Source organism: Rhinolophus hipposideros, assembly GCF_964194185.1.
Source record: "Rhinolophus hipposideros genome assembly, chromosome: 6".
NCBI lineage: Eukaryota > Metazoa > Chordata > Mammalia > Chiroptera > Rhinolophidae > Rhinolophus > Rhinolophus hipposideros.
In genome coordinates, this window is record NC_138052.1 from 37,140,542 (window position 1) to 37,163,324 (window position 22,783).

At 37.2% G+C, this 22,783-nt stretch overlaps 1 protein-coding gene across 12 annotated transcripts in view; it reads right to left on the reverse strand.

Annotated features, from left to right (window-relative positions):
• Positions 1-22,783, reverse strand: part of CCDC148 (coiled-coil domain containing 148) — a gene marked incomplete at its 3' end in the record, with an annotated part of 459,403 nt that overhangs the window by 303,864 nt on the left and 132,756 nt on the right. For all 12 annotated transcript variants that reach the window (XM_081052570.1, XM_081052568.1, XM_081052569.1 and 9 more), the window contains one exon: positions 12,376-12,516. In XM_081052570.1, coding sequence (XP_080908696.1) covers positions 12,376-12,516 — 141 coding nt within the window. The remainder of the gene's footprint in view (positions 1-12,375; positions 12,517-22,783) is intronic.

A 22,783-nucleotide genomic window follows, 5' to 3' on the forward strand; every position in this document is an offset into this window, starting at 1 on the left:
AGTAAAACAGGGAGAAATATATAAGATACATTGATAAGTTGAAAAAAATCAGGTTAAAAATAATGTATGCAGTATCGTTCTCGTTACATTCAAGTCCCTGTGTGTAGTAAAAGGAACATGAGGTCATTGCTAATAATTTCCTTTTGGTAATGTTTTAGGATTTGGGGTAACTTTTATTGTAATTTGAATGCTTGTTTGTATTTTCCAAACTATCTATGATAGATATAAAATATTTTATAATTGCAAAAGTATATTTTTTAAAAGTCTGGCCAAGAAAAATCAGTATTTAGAAGGAACAGCTAAGGGACATGACTCTTATTCAGTCCTGAGATTTCCAAACTCTATTCCTGTATCAAGGCAGATGACAAGAATACCCTATATCCCTGTATATAACATTTTCACTTTTTATCACCTTGTATGGGGCATCACTTTCACTTTCTATAGAAAAGTTTCACAGAAGTATGATTTAATTTTACGCCATGGGCCTCATAAAGGTCGATGCAATATCAAATGAGGATTGATTTAAACTCCTCTGTAAAACTTCTACTGAAAATGCTATCCACTGGGTGGTTTGTCTCCCTTCCCTAATACATGCTGCCAGCTCCTGATGTGCTGAGATGTTGTCTATTATTAGCAAATAAGAGCTAAATGCTTCCTTTTAACTTTAACCATGTTCAATTACAGCACCCCTTTTTAGTCTTGGTTTGCTGACATAACTATATTCCCATCCTCTTAATTTTTTGTCTCTTATTCTCTTACTGATTTTCTATTTTAATGATTCCTAATAGGAAACAGATGGCACACTCAAAATTAGGATAAATCCAGAAGAATATAAGGGGACAACTGACAAAGGAGGGTTGAAATGCAGGGCAATCTCAAGAGGCCATTCAGTATACTGGTTGCTTTACTGCCCATAGACCAGAGTCAGAGAAGTGGTGTGGGGAGGGCCACCTGACCAGGGCTGAGACCTTTGCGGGAGGACACAGCCAGTTAACACATCTCTGCAGGGCAAAGAGCTGAGGAGAACAACTCTCCCAACCTCACTCTCCTCCCTCGTCCTCATCTCTAGTGTTCCACTTTGACTGAAACCAATCAGAAGCGAGAGGGCCAGAGAGCCATACAGGACAACTCCCTGGGTCCCAGAGCAGAATGGAGAGTAGATATGACCCAAGGGGAAGATATCAAACACAACAGTATTAACACCTTTTATGATAAATTGTTTGGAGGTAGGTGACGTCGATATGTATAAGTAAATAACATGAATCTCTTTCATGTGCTTTCTAATTTGGTCACTTATGTGAGCATTTTTCCATAACAGAGCTGCCTTCTTCAATTGGTAACAGCTATTTTCAGCTGTGAGGTAGTCTTCTGTCTGTAGAACATGATGAGCCAAGAAATGGGGTAAACACGTTAGTTATCTCCCTCTTAAATGAAATGCCAGGTGGATTAAAAAATAACTCTGATGTCTTCTTCAGAAGTAAGGTCTATTTTCAGCATGAGCATTGAAATATTACATAATGATCATGGCATATGTTGATATTGCTAAAATGAATTTGTCTGTAATCTTGTTTAATTTCTCTCTTTTCACTATTCATTAAGAAGGAAGTATATAGACTGAGGATGTATTATTTCACAGCCTGAAGTGTCAGGGAGAGTGAAAAGTGAAAAGTAATCAAGCCTCAGAGTCATTCAATCATGATTTCTTAGAGCTGAGGTGATTTTACTAATCATTCAATCCAAACACTTCATTTACAATTGAGGAGGCAGAATCTCACAGAGCCTACATAACCTCCCCAAGGACAGCCACCCTGTTAGGGCCCCCTAGTTTGGCACATTTTCCTCTACGCCTCAACATCGAACTACAGCTGTGTACTGCTTGTTCATTAAATTCATTCATTTAACCAATATTTATTAAGGGCCTTCTGCCAGGCACTGGAGAGAAAACAATAAAGGAAACAGACGTATTCCCCTTTTTATGGGGCTTACATTCTAGAAGAGGAAGGAAAATCAGTGAATAGATACATGTCGGGGGAGATCATAATTGCCAAGAAAAAAATAACATAAGTGAACACAATGACAGGGAAGGAGGATGCTATTTTACGTTTGCTAATCAAGGTTGAATATTCTCTCTGAAGACATTTGATTGGGATCCTGGCTGAGGTAAGAGAGTGAGTGGTGCAGACATCTGGGAGAGAAGAATTCCAGACAGAGTGGACAGCCAGTGCAAAAGGCCAAGGGGACATATGCTAGGGTGTTCAAGGAGGAGGAAGTAGGCTGGTATGGCGGAAGCAGGATGAGTGAGGGAAAAAGTGGTAGGATATGAGATGCAAGAGATATTGAGTGTAGTTCAGAGAGTGGCATAATCTGATGTGACTTTTAAAAACCTATTCTGACTGCTATGTAGCAAATAGGTTGGAGGGAGAGAGTGGGAATGGAAAAGGAGGAGGCAGAGAAATTAATTAGGAGATTAAGAGGTTATTATAATTGTTCTGATTTAAAAAGTAGAGCCTTCGATTCACGACAATAGGTATGTGTATGGAATTTGCAGGGGAAAAATAAGAATCAAAAATAATAGCAAGCCAGGGGTTTGGCCTGAGTACTGGGAGAACAGGTTTCCTTCTGCTAAGAAAAAGGAATGTGGGGGAAGGAGTAGGTTTGGAGGGGAAAAAAAGAATACATTTTGGGCATATTGGATTTAAGGCAGTGGGATGTGTAAGTTTGGAGTTCAAGAGAAAAGTCTAGATGAGGTACGTTAATTGGTATAAATGGCACATGAATTACACAGGATTGATTAAGATCACCTGAAAAGTATACATAGAGGACTGAGCGCCCAGGGCACTCCAAGACAGAATGATGAGGAGAAGCCAGCCAAGTTTTTTTGAGAAGGAGAAACCAGTGAGACAAAAGAACAAAAAGAATGGCTTCCTAGGTCCATCCATGTTGTTGCAAATGGTAAGATTTCATTCTTTTTTATAGCAGAGTAATACTCCATTGTATAAATGTACCACCATTTCCTTATCCAATCATCTATTGATGGGCATTTCAGTTGTTTCCATATCTTGGCTATTGTGAATAACCCTGCAATAAACATAGGGTCAGTAATGTCATAAAGATTATGTAGGGTGCCAGATGGGCACTGGACTTATCAGGGGGATCACTTCATAGCCTGTGTAGATGCCTGACCACTGTGCTGTACGCCTGAAGCTGAAGTTGAATAATATTGAATCAACTATAACCACACACACACACACACACACACACACACACACACACACACACGGTGCCAAAATATGTATACATGTTTTAAGAAAGGAAAAAACCATTACCAAAAAAACCATTACCAAAAAATTGTAATACTCAATATATACTGATAACAAAAGATGAACACAAGTCACGTTTGACTTCTGCGACTACAAGAGGTGCTCAAAGTGGTTACCATCGGCATAATTTTTATACAGTTTTTTTCTTTCTTAAAATGTGTACACATTGTTTTTGCACCATCTGTCTCTCTATACAGTCATGGAATGTAAAATACAGCATAGGGAATATAGTCAATGGCACTGTAATAGCTATATAAGGACTGAGAACTGACCCCTGGAATTAGCAACACGGAGGTCAATGACGACCGTGGCGAGCACCACTTCACTAAGTGGAAGGACAAAATGGCCAAAGCGAGAATAGCCAGAAAGCAGTTAGAGACAGTGTGTATATGCTATAGAAGGGTGTGATTTACCTAAGGGAGGAGATGTGGGGTCAAGGAAGAGTATTTTTTTAAATAGAAGGCATAAAAGATCTAGATGGAAAGAGGGAAATGGTGGTGGGAGAGATATTGGGATGAACTTGAATGAGAGAGAAAGAATAGGATGCAGTGCGTAAAGAAGGGGATGGCTTTAGCCAGGAGCACAGATACCTCATGCGTTGTAAAAGGAAGGAAGGTGGGCAATGGGTGGATTCTGAGAGGTTGGCCGATGTGATATTGGAAGCTCTCCTCTTGTGAAGTAAGATGTGGATACGTTAAAAGAAAATCACATCAAAATCATTAATAGTTTCTTCAGTCTATTTAACAAAAGAACAGCACTAAGGAGGTTTTTTTAATCCATTTGTAACACACGTCGTACTTAACACTTCAAACTATAATGGTCTGGTTTCTTGTAAAGTGTTTAGTCATAGTGGTTCATTAACCCAAGCAAAGAAAAATCCTGAGAGAATATTAAGAGTAAAGAGACAGACACAGTGAAACTGTGTGTACCTGTAGAACATAAAATACTTCTATAGGCATACTTCTAAAGAGGGTTAAAAAGATGAATTACTTATCGATTCAAAAGTAGTGAGTAAAGTAGGGCAGGACCAAAACCACGAAAATGACCCTCAAGCAACTAGTTTGAAACTGAGGTTTCTCAAAATTGATTAATCATAAAATTAATAGCAATCACGGTGATGGGCAGCTTAGCATAGTGTTTTAAATCATGAACTATGGAGTTAGCCCTCTTGAGTTCAAATCCTAACTGTACCACTTAATGGCTATATGACTTTGGAAAAATTATGTATGCTCTATGTATCTCAGTTTCTTCATTTAGAGCATGAATATCCTATTAGTAAGAACCCCTTATGGTAGTTAAGATGAAATGAACAGAGACCAGTGACTTGCACTTAGCAGGCACTGCATAGGTGTCTGTTAAATTTAATCCCCATGAATCATCGAGACCTATCCAGAAAAATATAGCCCAAAATTGACACCTGGAGTTTATTTTTAAGACTTTTCTTCTAAAAGTGCCTATTGGGAAATATTTCACAGAAAAATAAATATATCTGGCTCTTGATCATCCAGGCTTTTTATTTTTTCCCTCCATCTGACTTTTCTACAAAAAAAAAACAAAACAAAAAAACAAACTTTGTCCTAATAAAGAGTAGGAAGAGTCCATCATTAGTTTTTCTACTTTTTAGAAAGACGTTCCAACGGAAATTTCAGTTTTAAAAGACAGCTGAAACCAGAAAAGTGAGGTTCTTGGACTACCATCTGCCTCTCTGGGACCTATTATCTCATATGCTGAGGGTTGACTCTATGTTCAGTCTCATATCAGAAGGTTAGAATTAGTTAATTAAGAAGCTTGTGTTAATGTTCATTTCCAAGTTTTAATGACAAATCAAGGAACATTATGGATATTTGAAAGTTATATGATTTTTGGATAATTTAACCTCCCATACTACACTAATTTCTGTAGACATACAATATTATTCAGAGGATTGATATTGGATACTCAGAAAATAAAGTCTGAACACTGAGTTTTTTTTGGAATTATTTCTACATAAATTAAACATCAACTCTCTTCTGCTTTGGACCATTGTAATTTCCTGATAGTTGTTTTATGCATTAGGTTTTATAGCTCTCATGTTTGGGGTATTTCATCGGTTCCCAAGTAAAAGGACCAATAATTAAAAGGAAAATATCCTCTCAAAGTTGGACTGCAAAATTGCATGTTTAGGAGTTAGTAATTGAAGGAACCACAAGACCGAGGGTTGGGAAGTAGTTCAACCGATCTGGTGGGTTGGTCCTCAGCCAGATGGGGTTACTTTAGCTCTAGTAGCAAAGAGGCTATTTGCGATGAGCGATTTGGGTGAGTAGATGTCAGAGCAGAGATCAAACTCTTCAGAGAGGTTCAAAGACATGTTTTCAGGGTCCATGGAGTCTACGAGAGTTCTAATATGCCATAGTCTCCATTTTATGAAAACGTAAAAAAGTAAGCCAATTTTAGATTATCTGAATGCCAATGCCTTATTGAATACTGCCTCATTGTTTTCATTTGTGTCCACACGCAGTTAGTCCTCAGTGATATATTACGTATGCTGATAACATTTATATCTTAAGTCATTTTAGTCTAAGTGAGATCCAGTTCTCTCTCTCTCTCATACACACACACCCCTTTACTTTAAGCAAGGTTGAGAAGGAGCAGCGTGAGGTAAAAGGATTTGGAAGAAACAGACCAGGATCTGGACCAGGAGGTGCCATTTCTCAGGGATCTTTCTGCCAGGGATGTTTTCCAGGCAGTGCTCTGATTTTAAAGGTCCTTTTCCCACTACCTAAATCCCCAAGATCTATATCACCCTCTCTCTGCAGCAGCAGGACAGTCGCTGGAAATGAAAGGCAATTAGCCCCAGGTATTTGAAGGAAATTGCAGAGGACAGTTTCATATCCTGCAGTTCCTGTGATGCACAAACGCACACAATAGCAATTAACACCACACAAAAAAGAAAGAAAGTTAATAAAACGAGAGTTGAGGAACCCTATTGGAGTCAGGGCAAAAAGTGTACACTCTAAGGTCTAAACTTTGATCAAATGTGGCAAAACTAATAACCTTTACTGGCATAAGAGCATTCACCCTGGGAAGCAATCAGAGCAGCGCGAGCCAATGTGAGGACAGACGCCCAGAGTATGTTTGCTGATGTAAGACCAGGAAGAGGTCTCGGCATCAGTGAGGGCAAAGACCCCATCCCAACCCCGCAAGCTAAGGCCTTCATCAATCCCCACTGAGAGGGTCGGGAAAGCCACGCTGTAGTTATGTGTCTATATGTACATAACACAAATATACACATCTGTATATACTGTGTACATGTACATATGTATTTAATTTACTGTATGTAGTTATGCTTAATTGCACTAATTGCAATCTCTATGTGTTCACTCCATTTTGAATTTTTACTTTTTCTTTATTAACCCTTTTGTTTTATTCATACAGCTTGAAGCTGAAAGTAATCCTTCTGTATTATAAGGAAGAGCTTCTACTGACCTAACCAAGAATTGCTTATTACCTTTGCGGCAGAGGAGGTAAACACATCCTTTTAAAAACACACCAGAAAAGGGACAATTTCTGTTTGCATGGGGTGACCTCATACAATTGCATGAAGGACTGAGTGTAATACGGATCGCATTACAGGCCCTGGTGCACACTTATTGAATAAGTGAAGGAATGATCATCCTGTTTGGATCTTTAGTGACCCCTGGGATTATACACAGTCTTACAGTCAATATGTCTTTCTAGGAGCTGACACAATGCTATGTGTAAGGTGGTGGGGATTGAAGGGAAGCTCTTCCTAAGCCCAGATGGGTGGTTTCGTTCCATGCTGGAAGTACTAGAAATGCCAGATGCCTGCGTAGTTTCATCAGCCTACCTCTTGACATTAGAAATTCTTGTTTTGAGGGGCAGGGGTCCGTGAATCTGCTTTCACTTCATACTTTTTCAGTCCCTTTCAGTCGAAGCTGCCAGTGTTTGTGATAAATTTTTGTTTTATGAGCAATAAGTATTTCTGATAAAACTTTCTCAAGAATCAAGTGAGCCATTATAGATTTTATAGGGATTCACTCCTTTAGACGAATGCCACACCCACAGGTCTTTTTGAGATAATCCCTTATAATCCCCTCTCTCTTTTGGCTTTCTGTGAGGTAGCTGAGAAAAAAAATTACCCTGAAACTTCCCAAAGGCCCTGAGTATTCTGATATTTTCATCTTTTTGAGCATATAACAAAGGGTTTGTATTAGTGCACCCAACCTTTTCTTTATGCCATGCTGTTGGCAATAATTTCTTATCTCCAGAGTAGGTTTGTAGGGTAAAACAAGAATACATTTGGGCATATCAGATCTGAGGCAGTAGGATGTGTGAATTTGCAGTTTAAGAGAGAAGTCCAAATCAGAGACTTAAATGGTGTTAGTCAGCATATTAACAGCATAAATTATATTGGATTGATTGAAATCACTTAGAAAGTTTACACATTTTAGAAATCTTTTTAGTGTATCACATATGAAGTTCATTACTTAGAAGTGTTTTCCCTAGGCTTTCTGCCACCACATAACAGTAATCCCCCTTACTCCAGTTTCCAATAACATGTTCGTTGCTTCCTTCTGACCCCACACCAGCCACATCTCTAACATTCATATTTCTACTGTCTGTTCAAGGCATTCTAGTCCTTTCTCAACTATGCCCCTCATAATTCTTCCAGGTTTTCCCTACTCCCCAATTCCAAAGCTACTTCCACATTTTTAGATATATGTTTGGCAGCATTTCATTTCCAGATACCAAAATCTGTATTGTTTTTTTAAATCGTTGTATAACACATTACAGAAAACCTAGCAACTTAAAACAATACTTATTTATTAGCTCTGAATCCTATCAGGCAGAAGTCCAGCATGGTGTGGCTGGGCTCTCTGCTCATGATATCACAAGGCTGAAATCAACGTGTTGACAAAACCGAATTCTCATCTGGAAACTTTAGAAAAAAAATCTGCTTCCAAGCTTATTCTTGTTTTGTACAGAATTCAGTTCCTTATAGTTATAGGACTATAGGTTACAGGTTCCCATTTCCTTTCTGGCTGTCAGCTAGGGTCACTCTTAGCTTCTGGAGGCCACCCACATTCCTTGGCATGTGACCTCTTCAATCTTCAAGCCGAGAGTGGTGGGTCGTGTCCTTTTTGTGCTTCAAATCTCTGATTATCCTTTCTATTAGCAGCGAGAGAAAACTCTCAACTTTTAAAGAGCTTGTGATTACATGAAGCCCACCCAGGCAATCTCCCTTTCTCAAGGTTGTGTGTACCATATACCATAACCGAATCCATGGTATTTACTGTCCCGGCAATTATATAGCACATATATCTCGCAGGGGGGAGGAAATCTTAAGGCCCATCTTAGAAGCCTGCCTATCACAGGTGTTTTCCATTGGCCTTTTTAAGTCCAAATAATCCTGAGGAAGCAGAGTTTAAAGTCTGGGAATTTGTTTTATATCATTCTTCTGTGTTGACCTTTTCCTCACTCCTACTCCTTTAGATCAGTATATTATTAGATTAAAAAACACTGGAGAGGAGATTTCATGATGAACTGCTCTCATGAGAACCCACAGATTCCCACAGAGAGAATGGCTTTGATCTGAATTGGGAAGGTACTGTGGATTCCCTCTTAAGCACTGGGCTTCTTGATTCTTCTGAGAAGCAACACAGCTCCAGCCTTCTGGGCTGCCTTCTGTTGATGATAGCCTACCCTCTTTTGTTTCACATTGTTTCTCCTCTTCCCCGGGTATCTGCAGCATGAATATAATTCTGAGTATTTGCCAGGTCACCTAAGGACGAGAGGGAATTCTGCCAAAGCGTTGGCTATTGGTATTTACTGGTACAATGTCACTTGAGGCGAAGAGGTCACAAAATGATAGATTCCTCCCCAAAACATCTCTAAGGTAAGGATGAAGGTCTCATGGCCAGTGGAGTTATGCTGACTTTTCTGAGAATGCTCCCCACCCCTCAGTCAGGCCATGTAGGTGATTTCAATGCTGAAGTAGGAGTTGGTCAAACTTGGGAGAGAACTGTGACATGCGAGACCATGGAAGGGATATGTTTCCTTTTTTGTGAGCCTTGCTTGAAATCTCCATTTTGGGAGCAAGGCTGAAACCACCCTTGCCTTGGAGCCCACAGAACTGCAGGAATCAGGCAGTCACAAAACCTTCTAAAATGCTGTGATGCAGAGCAAATTTGACGGCACTCAAGGCAGCCAAAGGGCCACGTCTAGGAAAAGGGTGGTGCTGGGACTTCGAGGTTCATCTAGCATAGTGATTTTGTTTCTTACAATAGCTCCTGGAGATAGTTTATGGAAAGGCATCATTTTTTGACTTTACCTTGATAATAATTTCAAAAATGGAGAGATATTTCTGAAATATTACCATTATCACACCTAACAGCTTATGAATCAAAACTTTCCTTGAGTCTTGAGATGGAAGCATCAGAACTGTGAATATTATGTTCAACTAGAGTTTTAAAGCACAGAAGAAAGAGTGCTTCAATAACTTAAAGGTATATTTGAAAGGATCTGGGCACCTATCAGGATAAACTTTGGCACTGGATACAAATCAAAATGTTATTCCAGCAAAAAGACAGTATTATCCCCTAAAAGATAAATTGCTGGGAAGAAGAATTAGGATGAAGATGATCTCTTGTTCGGAAATCCTAAGGTGGGGTTTTACACATGGCATAGTTTCTCTATCTTTATTGTTGCTCTTTCATGAGAAGAGAAAACCAGGCAGGGGAAAGGATAGATGGGGAAAAGCAGAGCACCAGTCTCAAGTAAGGAGGAGTTTCTTATAGGGGGTTTTCTGTCAAGGACTGAAGAACTGAAATTTGTATCCAATATATAAAATAGTTAACATAGAGAATCTAAATTTGTAGTTAGTATATATAAGAGTAGCCAGAATTTTGGTCAGTATGTCTGAGTTAACACAGAAACCTCCTTTCCCACTTTAAACACATAGATATTTTGAACAAACTATAATACACACACACACACACAAATGCCCCAGGGCTGAAAACAAAGATGGAACTCAAAGTCAGAGCAGTGAGAGGAAGCCAAAGTCAAGGGTCTCTTAGGGAGACCTGGACCTAAGCTAGGTCTGAGAAGCTGGTGGCTGGGCCTTTCATATTAGTTGTGGGATGTGTGCACATGGGAACTGGAACCAAGCTATGTACTTACAAAGAGCGAAAAGTCAGGTAGGGCTTCTCCATACACAAAATGGGAACTAGATACACCATGAATACTCCCCAGGGAAGTGACAAAGGGGCTCACGTTCTGCTTGGCATCAGAGGAAGAAAGGGGTCAACTACAGAACGCGGGCTGGTGCTGTGTGTCAGTGAAGTAAGCGCCCACCTGAGCTGTCAGTATATGTCCCACTTCTCAAAGTTAATATACAAACTGGCCCCAGGCCAGCAGAATGCATAGGGCCCTTAGCAGAAGCAAACATAAGACATCTCTGTAGAGATGCTCTCACCACCAGGTCACAGTTCATAAAGAAAAGTACAATTCACAAAGGAAAAGTTTAAGAACTTTGATTACTTGATTATTTTTAACTTCCATGGAACTACAGACACGATAGGCAAAATTTAAAGGCAAATGCCCAATGGAAGAAAACATCTGCCACCCGTATAACTGATGAAAAGAAACAGTATCCAGAAAAATATAAGAACTTCTACAGATGAATATAGAAAACATGGACAAATGGACAAAAAATAAGTAATTCACAGAGGAAGAAAATTGTCCAATAAACATGAGGAGATTTTCAATCTCACAAGTGATCAGGGGAATCCGATTTAAAACAATGAGACACTGTTCACATTTATCAGATTGGCAAAAGTCAAAAAGAAAAGTTGTGATACTTTATAAAAAAAAAATCTTATGAAGTTGAAAGCTTACAAATCCTCCAACATAGTAATTCCCCTCGTAGGTGTACCCTAGAGAAGCTCTGCACACATTCCCCAGTTGACACGTATAAGATGGTTGCTACAGCACAGTTGCAAGAACAAAACTTTAGAAACGTAAATGTCAACCACTAGGAGAAGGGATAAGTGGTGGCCTCGTTCTATAATAGAACACTATGGAGCAGTGAAAAGGAGTCAACTAGCTCTCTGTGTATTAACGTGGGTATATCTCAAAAATGTAAGGCTGAATGAAGTGCACGCTGAGAATGATACAGTATGATAGTCTTCATGCAAAACATTAAAAGTCACAAACTACATGTTAAAATATTAAAAGCAAAAGATGGCCTAGAAAGATAAAAATAAAATTCATGATTAAGGTTTCCTTTGGAGAGGTAAGAAGGGAAATGGTACTGAGTATGTCCTCACATGAGGATTTCAACTTTATCTGTAGAATAAACATCTGAAACAGAATGAAAACTATTAGCAGTTAAAATGTTAGGTGATGAGTACTAATGAGTTTATTACATCATTCTCTGTAGTTTTAAAATATACTGTCTAAATTGAAGAAGTATTTTTTAAAATAAAATAAACAAAATAAAACATGCCTTGGTCCTGTACAATTGCCAAGAGGTTGACCATGAATTTGGCTTAATTTGGTTTAATTATTTGGTTTAATTATTCCTTCCATTACTGTTTGTGTTGTCGTTGTTTTGGTGTCAGACCAAATAGCAAGAGTACATCTGCAAGCTCACGATGGTCTCTCTCCCATCTTTCAAAACACCTTTCTTTCACAGATATCTTTTGACGGTCATTTTGTTGCACTGCAGTCAACCAAAGTTATCCCCGTAAGCCTCGTCCTTGCCACGTCCCTACTTGGTACAAGACTTAATAACAATCACAAACCCTGTTTTTCCTTCACCAACAGCATCTCTTCTGTTCACAGGTATCTGTGCTTCTGCAGGTCAAAGCGGGTTCTCCTTCACATCCACAAATCTTTCAAGCTCCTATGAACTGGAGCAAGACAGCACTAGAACATTACAAAACTTTCTAAGAACTGCCTATGAGCATTCTGTGCCAAACACCAATATCAAACGAAGCTCAATCAGGCAATTAAACATTCATTCACACATTCAACGCAACAGCAGATTACATACTTTTTTTTTCTTCTCTTCTCTTTGTAACAATTCCTTCTTCTTCCACAGTTTCTCTTTCTCCTTTTCCTTTTCTCTTCTGATGGCAGAAATTTCCATTTCCAGTCTTGCTACTTCTTCCTGGTGGGCTCGCCACTGAAGAACCTGAAATAAATAGAAATTCATTCCAATAACTATACACACTCAAGTGATTTTACAGATCACAACAAGACTAGCTTCCGTGTCAAGCAGATGTCAAAGTTTTTCCAAATACACATTAGAGCTCTGTGTGCATGTCACAGTGTGAATATGTGTGTGTTATGTGAGCAACATATGCGTTTGCTTTAGTGTTAAAAGGAGAAAGCAACTTTAAAATCACCTCATTCAGAGATTCTTCACTTGGATTCATGGAGTGAAATCCTAAGGACTCTGTGAATTGACTTAAATGGTCTGTAAATTCTCATAAATAGCATGTAAAAATGTCTGTGTTTTTGCACAGGTGTGTTTTTCTGAAACAACAATTCATTTCTGTTCAACAGTTTTTAAAAATTTTCAAATGGTCCTAAGATCCTAAATACCTGATATATTTCATCTTCCTATTTTATAAGTGAGGAAAGTCAGCCCAAATGAAGATGAAAAAAATTTTTCAAGACATTTTAAAAAATCTTCCAGGTACTGATAGATGTTATTGGTAGATGCGTAATTGGTACAGCACTTCTAGAGGACATTAGGCAATATGTAAATATGTATCACAATATAAAATAAGCATAACCTTTGGCCCATGACCCCACTTTCAGGAAGTTATTTGACAATCAACTGGATAAATGCACAAAAATGTATCCGCAGGAATGTTCGCTGCAGTGCTGCTTCAACAGAAAAATTTGAAAATCTAAAGATCGGCAATAGAAATTAATTATGGTACCAAATTAATTATGTACCTACATATAATGACTGCCATTGAAAAAGGATATTACGTATCTATATTCATTGACATCAAAAATATCCACAACATATTATTAGATGTAAAAACACATTTACAGTATAATCTCATTAATAGAAAGCCTTTACTATTTGTATGTGCACCCAAAACATAACATTTCCAAAATTAAACTCAACATCTTTAACTTTGTCACAGCTTCACACCAAGTCCTGTGTACCTGCCTATTCTTTCAAACAACCTGGTTTGTTCTGGGGAACCACAGTTTGTGTATAGTTTGTATTTTTTTGATTACGATGTATACCTATCAACATGACTAATTCTTTACATTTTACATGTGACTTGGGCCATATTATTTCTTAAGATCAGATGAGCTTTTATTTATGACAAATTGATTTCTAAATTATTGGACTTTCCATAGGTTACTTCACTGTAATTCCCTAGTCCACCCAAAGTCTATCTGCCAAATGTATTTAGAACAATACTAGACAGTTCACAGGCAACGTCAATTTCTCCAAACGGGACCTGATTAGTTTTCTCACTCCCCACCAACGCTTAGCTAATGTGTAATCTCTAGGTAGGTTTTTTTCCTGTGCCTTCTCTTATACAGCCATTCTCGTTCTTAGCCCCATGGCATGGTCTAACTATTCCCCTACTGGGAATGGCCTCAGTTTCCCCCTATTTCATAAAATGCACACGTCACATTTCTTCCATGAAACATTCTCTAACCCATGCTCATCTCTCTTTTCTTAATTCACTTACATACCATAATTGCTCTCTAATTGTTTTGAGCATAATATTTCTATTTTTATTTAGAGCAGAGCCTATGATATATATGTCTTTTTTCTTCCCCTTATACTGCCTAGCAGACTTTTAGCACATCATACATGCTCAATAATTACCTCCTATTTAATTTACCAAAATAAACATTTTTAAATGAAACCATATGAATGGAGAAGAAATGACAGAATTAGAATATACCATTTTGAAACACCTAATGAAACAATGAGTCCTCATTCATTATCATCAGTGGCTACTAAAAATTTCACATTAATAACTGATTAGAAACTTTATAATGGATGGATCAGGCTGGCAACAATTGAACACACTAAACAATCGGAACATCACAGAAAAACAAGCAGACATTTTGGCATCCTGATGGAAGTATATAACATTCCTATGAACTATTCTTATCAAAAAATACAAATGAATATGATCAAATCTCTAGATGAATTGATCGGGTTTCAGGAAATTCAGCCAAAGGAGAAACATATTAAACAACATTATGGGAATGCAATCAGCAAAACTGATATTTGAAAACTTTAAAGGACTTTAACAAATTATAAGGAAAAAAAGAAGGATAACTATGGATACATGAGATTTAAGAAGCATACCAACCAACTGCAATATGTGGATTATATTTGGTTTCTTATTTGAATAAACCAAATGTAAGAAGAAATTATAAAACAGAAAGATTTCAATATTTACTTAGTTGATGCTATTAAGGAAATATTGTTAAAGTTTTTAGGTTTGATTATTGTATGGCTATGCTTTTTAAAAGAGTCTTTTCTAATTTTAGAAATATCTAATGCAATACTAACAGATAAAATGATATGATGTCTGGGATTTGCTCACCATTACCCAACGGGCATGGGAGAATAGGGAAGGTTATAGATGAAACACATTTGACATTTGAGTCGATAACTGTTGAAATTGAGTGATGACAGACTTTTGTATATATTTAAATTTTTCCACACTAAAAAGTTTGTTTAAAAAAACACCAAAATAAATCATAAAACATAATGTATGTCCAAAGATGTTTGTATAATAAAATACTGTAGTCTCAAGGGTTTCAGAGTAGGAAGGAAGATTTGAGATGCACTGAACTGATGGAAAGAAAAATACCACACATTCAGCCTTTCTGAGTACTGAGATTATTTCTACAATAGAAAGAAGTTTGAACTTTGGAACTACTCTTCTCACCTTTTGATTTAAGGCTAACTTATGGGAATTATCATTGAATGACATTTGTATAAGTGATGTCACATAATTTAAAGAAACCAAAGCATAAGTAAATATCTATAACTGGAGAAGATTTCTGTTTCCAAAGGCAAGGATAACAAGAAAATAACCAGACCAATAAAACTGGGATAACCCAGTTTATCCAACAATTTACCCTTCCTTGTCATTTGCAATCTAAATGATGTTTGTTCCGTTCTCCAGAAAAGATAAGATTATGGTAGTTTTTTCAGTGGGTATGCACACCATAGAATCATAAAACAAATGCAAGTTCAGAAGCCAATGGGTTGTAGATATCAAACTACATATGAAATGCTGGGGGAAAAAGAAAAGCAAAACTCTCAGCCAAGTCAGCATCAGCCTTTAGAAACAAAATTGCTTCCACTTAAGTTTAAAATCATGAGAATGGTCAGGGACCCTTAGAGTTTCACCTGAAATCAATAACTCACAACATCATCAGTAATTCCAAAGATACCTCCAAAAAACATGAAGCTTAAAGGAGAGATGGTTGTTGAAGCTAGCCTTATTATATCCTAAGGAGCTCGAGTTATGAGATCTTGACAATGAAAAACAGCTCTGCCGTGATCAGTGTCCAGGCAGTAAGCTGAATGTGGTTTTTCAGAATGCACAGTGAATGCGGTGAAGAATCTGGTGAGAAAAGGGTGCTATTGAAAAATTCTTATCCAACAGATCCCCACAGAGGCAGCCAAGGGATCTGGACGGCTCCCATGTGGAGAGAATGACAACCGATTACTGTATTTTTGAGATGCCCAGGAATAAGAAAGTCAGCAGGTCGGCGAAGGAATCAATGTTAGCACAATAGGCTAAAGTACAGAAGACTTCAGAGCAAACAGTGAATAAAAGGAAGGATATCCTAGAAGAACATTTGAGTGGTTTTATTTTACAGTGTTTGCTAATTATATAGCTTTATACAGAGCATGTGAACATAACTGTGTAACAACAATAACCATGAAAGAACATTACCATAGTAGCAGTCAAAAGAGTGTTTATAAGGAAAGCATTATTTAGATTATTAACTACATGACATTTCTCCAGGTCTTTAGCTAACATTATGCCTGCCTGGGATACAGTCTTTGAATGAAACCTTAACCTAACAGAGAACAAAGTTTAAAATATGTTCATCTATTGCAAATAATAAATTAAGCATTTAAAATAAAAATGGTTAGTAGCATTACATATATTCCTTGCTCTTAATGTAAAAGTAAAATGGGTCAAGTGAAATTAAAAACACACAAATTCTCAGAGTGAATAAAGTATTAGAAAGAAAAAAGATGAAGCCCATGAGAGGGTAATAATGAAAATTAACATCAAAGGTAATAATGAAAATTAACATCAAGGTAACAATATTAAAATTTTATATCAAAGTTGAGAGCTTTGAAAAAAATTCTATTACAAGTGGCAACATGATACAAAGGAAATGAGTACATTTCTGCAGTTATATGCTCCAATACCCCCAGTCGATGCCTGAAAGCACAGATAGTACTGAAACCTATATATCCTATAATTTTTTTCCTGTACATACATACCTATGATAAACTTTAGTTTATCAGTTAGGCACAGGAAGAGATTAACAATAATAACTAATAATAAAACAGAACAATGATAACAACATACTATAATAAAAGTTTTGTGGATGTGGTCTCTCTCAAAATATCTTATTGTACTGTGTATACAGCATGGAGACGCTGGACAAAGAAATGATTCAAGTCCTAGGTGGAATAGAGCAGGACACAAAAATATTTTATCACACTACTAAGAATGGCATACAATTTATCAATTGTTTTATTTCTGGAATTTTCCATTTAATATTTTCAGACCATAGTTGACCGTGGGTAACTGAAACCGTGAAAGCAAGACTGAGAATAAGGGAGGATTACGGTATTAAACTGTTGGCCAGAACACCTGCTTTTCTTGTCTTATTTCTGCCACTAACCAACAACATTGTGACTCTGAGCAAATGGCCAACCCACTTTCTCATGTATTAAAGGGATGGACTGGATCAGGTAACTTCTACAGTTTCTTTTAAAGTAATTTTTATTTAAGTATAGCCAGTATACAACAATATATTAGTTTCAGGTGTACAATATAGCGATTCAAACTAGTTTCAGGTGTACAATATAGCGATTCAAACTTATCACAGTATTATTTACCACATGCCCCTTCACCTTTTTTCTATAGTTTAAAATCTATTATTCTGATCCCATTTTATATTTTTCTTATGTAGAGAAATCACACACAATATATGACATGCTCTGCAGTTTTCTTCTGCAAGCAAAATGAACTGCAATGAGGAATGTCAATACTTTATAAGCCTGTTAAATAATAATAGGCAATTAAATATTAATATTGAGTTGTATCAGCCGTATTTATGGAAACATGATGTCATGTGTGTTGTTTCATATAGAAAAAGTACCATCTGGCCAGTGTCTTATAACCTACAATAGTATTTAAAAATGCCATTTATAAGGGCTTATATTGTGCCAGGCCTATGCTTTATGAAGGCATTAAATACATAGTGTGATGTAATTCTTGAAATAAGCAAACTGCCTTCTTCACACTTCATCTGGCCAACTGGTACTTAGGTATCATTTGCTCCACAAGCCTTCCCTAACGCACCATTTCCAGGTCAGGTGCCTCTTCTCTAATTCCCTGGCACCTTGTCCATCTCTTCTATCATAACACGCATCAAACCATTTGGTTTTGCCTGTACCTTCCACTTGGCTACAAACTTCTTAAGGGCAGGTACCAAACTTGTCTTATTCATAGTCTCTCTTCAGAGCCTAACATTGCACCAGGCACTTAGTAAGAATTCAAGAAATACTTGGTGCATGCACGGATACAGTTCTGGGGCTAAGACTTGGAAGTTACATTGACAATGTTTCCCCTTCTCCCCGCTGGATTGGTCTTTAGGAAGAAAAGGTACCGCCACCAGACATGCTACCATTTTCTGACTCCACCACCATAGGACTCTCGATCCTTGCTCTCAATCCTTAGTCCTAGCTGTTTCTGTGCTTCCTAAGCTCTACCTCTGCTTGTCTGATGGGGAAAATATCCAGAAAGCCTTTCCAGGACTTTCAACAACTAGCTCATATTTCTAGCAATGGTAAAGGACATGTGCAAAAATGTGGCAAGCAAATCCTTTCTCTGTCTTCTCCATAAATGTTCATATAAGCTTCTAAATTCAGTTCAGCTGAGTAAACTTCAAATTTTCATTTTATTAAATCTTTAACAGTCTGATAGTTCCATTAAATTCTTTCCAAATGTCCCACCATTTTTCAATATTACCTAACTAAGCTTTTTTTATCTTATGTGTTGTATTTATGTTTAAACTTCACTCCTGAAACGCAGTACCTGTGATTTCACACAGGTTATTAAAACTTTCTATTCTCCCCTTGGCATTTTTGCATAGCAGAAAGATTTGGTTTTTTCCTCTTGGTTTCACAAATGTCCCTTGGTTTCTTGGATGACTTCATAAGTGCATTTTTTTATCACCTATCTTTGATAACTGCTTTCCATTTTCAGTGGCTTTTTTATTAGTCTTTCTCAGAATCTTAAAGATTAGGCACTATTATCTTGACTGTTTCATGTCCTTTTCTTTTCAAATAAAATCTTGCAAAGTTTCATTTACTTGGGTCCTAAAGAGTCTTTACCCTAGCGTAAAGGTTAAGACTTGTAGAGGAAGAAACAAACTAAATGTCAATAAGCAGAAAACTATTAATATATATTTTTTTCTTCAGGGACAAAATTTACAAACATATGAATTTTATTTATGGAACTGATAAAACCAAATTGTATGACAGAATCAGAAAATGGGGCTAACAGGAAATCACTAGCCTGCTGACTATGAGATCTAGGAAAATCACTTCCCATTTCTGGGCCTCAAACCCTTTTCAAAAAATGAATAGGATTAGATCAATCTTTCAAACGGAGTCACAATTCATTCGTGGATAATGAAATCGATATTGTGAATGGGAACAAGCATTTTTTTTTATGGGAGAGAATAGAACAGAAAATATCAGAGTGCCTCTTATCATTATACTACTGCTGTTTCCAAAAATTTTTTTCAAGAAATTGTGTGTTGTGGCTTGTGTGTGTGTGTGTGTGTGTGTGTGTGTGTGTGTGTGTTCATGATGCAAAATAGATACCTCCCTGTAAGTCACAGTCAAAGAAGCTTTAAAAATGCAGCAGGAAGTTCTCTATAATCCCTTCCAATGGTAAGATTCTATGGCTCTGGGATGTAAAGATCAAAGCTATTGTGTTTCCATCATTAAGCCATAGGCATTCCTTCTTCAGTCAACCCAGAGAATGTACAGAAGAGAGAACCAGGTTTTGAAATCATAAACTAAATCTGAAGTCCTACCTCCATGACTTACTAATGGTAGTCCCCGAAGTACACTGGTTAACTGCCTAGATTAATTTAAAATGGAACAACAATGACATATATCTTATAGGATTGCTGTACAAACACCATCAATTTTCACAAGCCAGAAACTCAGGAACCATCCTAACACCGCCTGTGCCTGATACTCCATACATTATCCATTACCTGTTGACTGTGCCTCTGACTATCTCTTGGACGCACTCACTCCTCTCCACCTTTATACCTCTTATCCTTGCTTCCCTCATACCTTTTCCTAATCAATATTTTCTATGTTCCAAATTTTAGCTCCAGTGTCTTTCAGGGAAGACTTACCCACCCACCTCACATGAGGTAAAGCCCCCCACTTGCATGTTTCCATAATATTGCTTAATTTTCCTTTCAAGGTACTTATCATAGTTTGAAATTAGACATTCAGGCTTGTGATTACATGGCCAATGTCTGTTTCTTCACTAGACTGTGATATCCCTGAGGACATGGACCATATCTAATTGGCTCACAATTTTGTCTTCAGTGCCTTATACACCACCTGACACCCAATAGGTGCTCAATAAATATATTGGGTTGGATAAATAAATGAGATAAGAAAGCATAAATGCTACACAAATCTAACTATATTCCTGGATTGCTGCAATTGCTTTCTAGCTGACTTTCCTGATTATTTCAGTGTCTCTTTGATTCAATCTATTCTATACACATTTGCCTATTAGATTATTTTCACATATTTTTGTTTCCGTGCTCAAGATTCTAATAGTAGTAGCATTGCTTTGGCCACCATTTCAAGTGGCTTTTATGGCTATTTATTTATTTGGAAACCAAATATTCTAAAGGAGGACTCAATTTTTTAATGTATATTTGGCATATTTGACCCTATATATTTCACCTTATTTCCTATTATTCACCAGAGCAAACAGGCTAACCTTTCCTCTTCCTTCTCTGTCTCTTTCTCTCCTCCCTACGCCTAAAACCTATGTTTATCCCCGTCCCAGGCCTTTGCTAGAAAGCCTTTACTCCTGCTCATCTGTCCTTCAAGATCATTCAGGACCCCTTCTTAATGATTTCACCCAACACTTTTCTATCTCGTCTCTGACCTGTATTCATAGTGTCTGAAATAGACACCAACCAGTCACTTTTTAACCCATCTTGCTTTATTTTCATCTCACTATATAAAATTATATTATTATGTTAAGATTTCTTATCATAAGAATTTTCTCTTTTCTTTTTATTGCATCTATATGAGATGATGAATGTTAACTAAATCTATTGTGGTAATCATTTCACAATATATGCAAACCAAACCATCATGCTGTACACCTTAAACATAGAGGGATGTATGTCTATTTCTCAATAAAGTTAGAAAAATTACATTGATCAATAGATTTATTTACTTCTCTGTGTTTCTCACTAGACATAGGTTCCATGGTAGCAGGGACATGGTCTGGTTCACTGTCCTAAACCCACTCCTGGAACAGTGCCTCACCCAAAGTGCTCAATGAATATTTCTTGGGTGGATGAATAAATGTCTAAAACTCAGATTAGCAACCATATACATGTTTAGTGTCTAAACCCTGAATCCAGATTACTGCCACCTAGCATGCTACTTCTGGGGTTCCATAATTTCAATAGGAAACTTTAGGCTCAAAAATTCCCTACACATACCTCTCCTCTCTGTTTCTTTGACAATTTTATCAACATGATACACTGAAATCATTATGGTTTCACACAGATGGTAGGACCTAAACTTAGCATTGGACTATTCATAGGAAATAAGGACGATTTAGACAGTAATAGGACTTAATAGTTCAGAATACCAGACTCTGACTTAGGGATATAGTGTATGAATTAAGGTCTTGAGAAACGTTAGGCTTATATATGTGTATAGCTATCATCTCCCAGTGGGTAGAGGATACTGATGTATTCTCCTTTTTATCTCCCACAGAAATTATCTCAGTGCCTGGCACACAGTGAATGTTTATTAAGTATACATTAAAAGTACCTTTAGCACTTTATCTTATATAAAAAGTTTCAGTTGATAAAATCATAAAACTTCTAGAAGAAAGCATAAAGGGTAAGGTCCTTGGCATCAGTCTTGGTGATGATTTTTTTTTTGATTGGCACAAAATCAAAGGAAACCAAAGCAAAGATAAACAAGTAGGACTATATCAAACTAAAAAGCTGCACAGCAAAGGAAACCGTCAACAAAATGAAAAACTAACTCACCAAATGGGGAAAAAAATTTGCCAGTCACATATCTGATAAGGGGTTAATATATAAAATATATAAAAACTCATGCAACTAAGTAGAGATAAAGCAAACAATCCAATTTTAAAATGGGCATAGAATCTAAAAAGATATTTTCGAAAGAAGACATCCAAATGGCTAACAAGCACATGAAAATGGGCTTAACATGACTAATCACCAGAGAAATGCAAATGAAAACCACAATGAGCTACCACCTCACACCTGTCAGAATGGCTATCGCCAAAAAGAGAAGAGAGAACAAGTGTTGGCAAGATGTGCAGAAAAGAGAACACTGGTGCACTGTTGGTGGGAATATAAATTGGTGCATCTACCACGGAAAAACAGTATGAAGGTTTCTCAAAAAATTGCAAATATAACTACTATGTGATCCCGCAATTGCAATCCTGGGTATTTATGTGAAGAAAACACTAATTCGAAAAGATATATGCATCCCTATGTTTGCTCACTACAGCATATTTACAATAACCAAGTTATGGAAGCAGTCTAAGTGTCCATTGATAGATGAATGGATCAAGAAGATGTGTCATATCCATACAGTGGAATATTATTCAGCCACAGAAAGGAAGGAAATCCTGCCATTTGTGACAACATGGACAGACTTGATGGCATTATGCTAAGTGAAATAAGTCAGACAGTGAAGGACAAATACCAAATACTGTATGATTTCACTAATATATTAGTCTGGGGAAAAAAAGAACTCATAAATACAGAGAACTATCTAGATTGGTGGTTGCTAGAAGTGGAGGGATGAGGGTGGGCAAAATAAAGGGGGTTAAAAGGTACAAACTTTCAGTCACACAATAAGTAAGTCATGG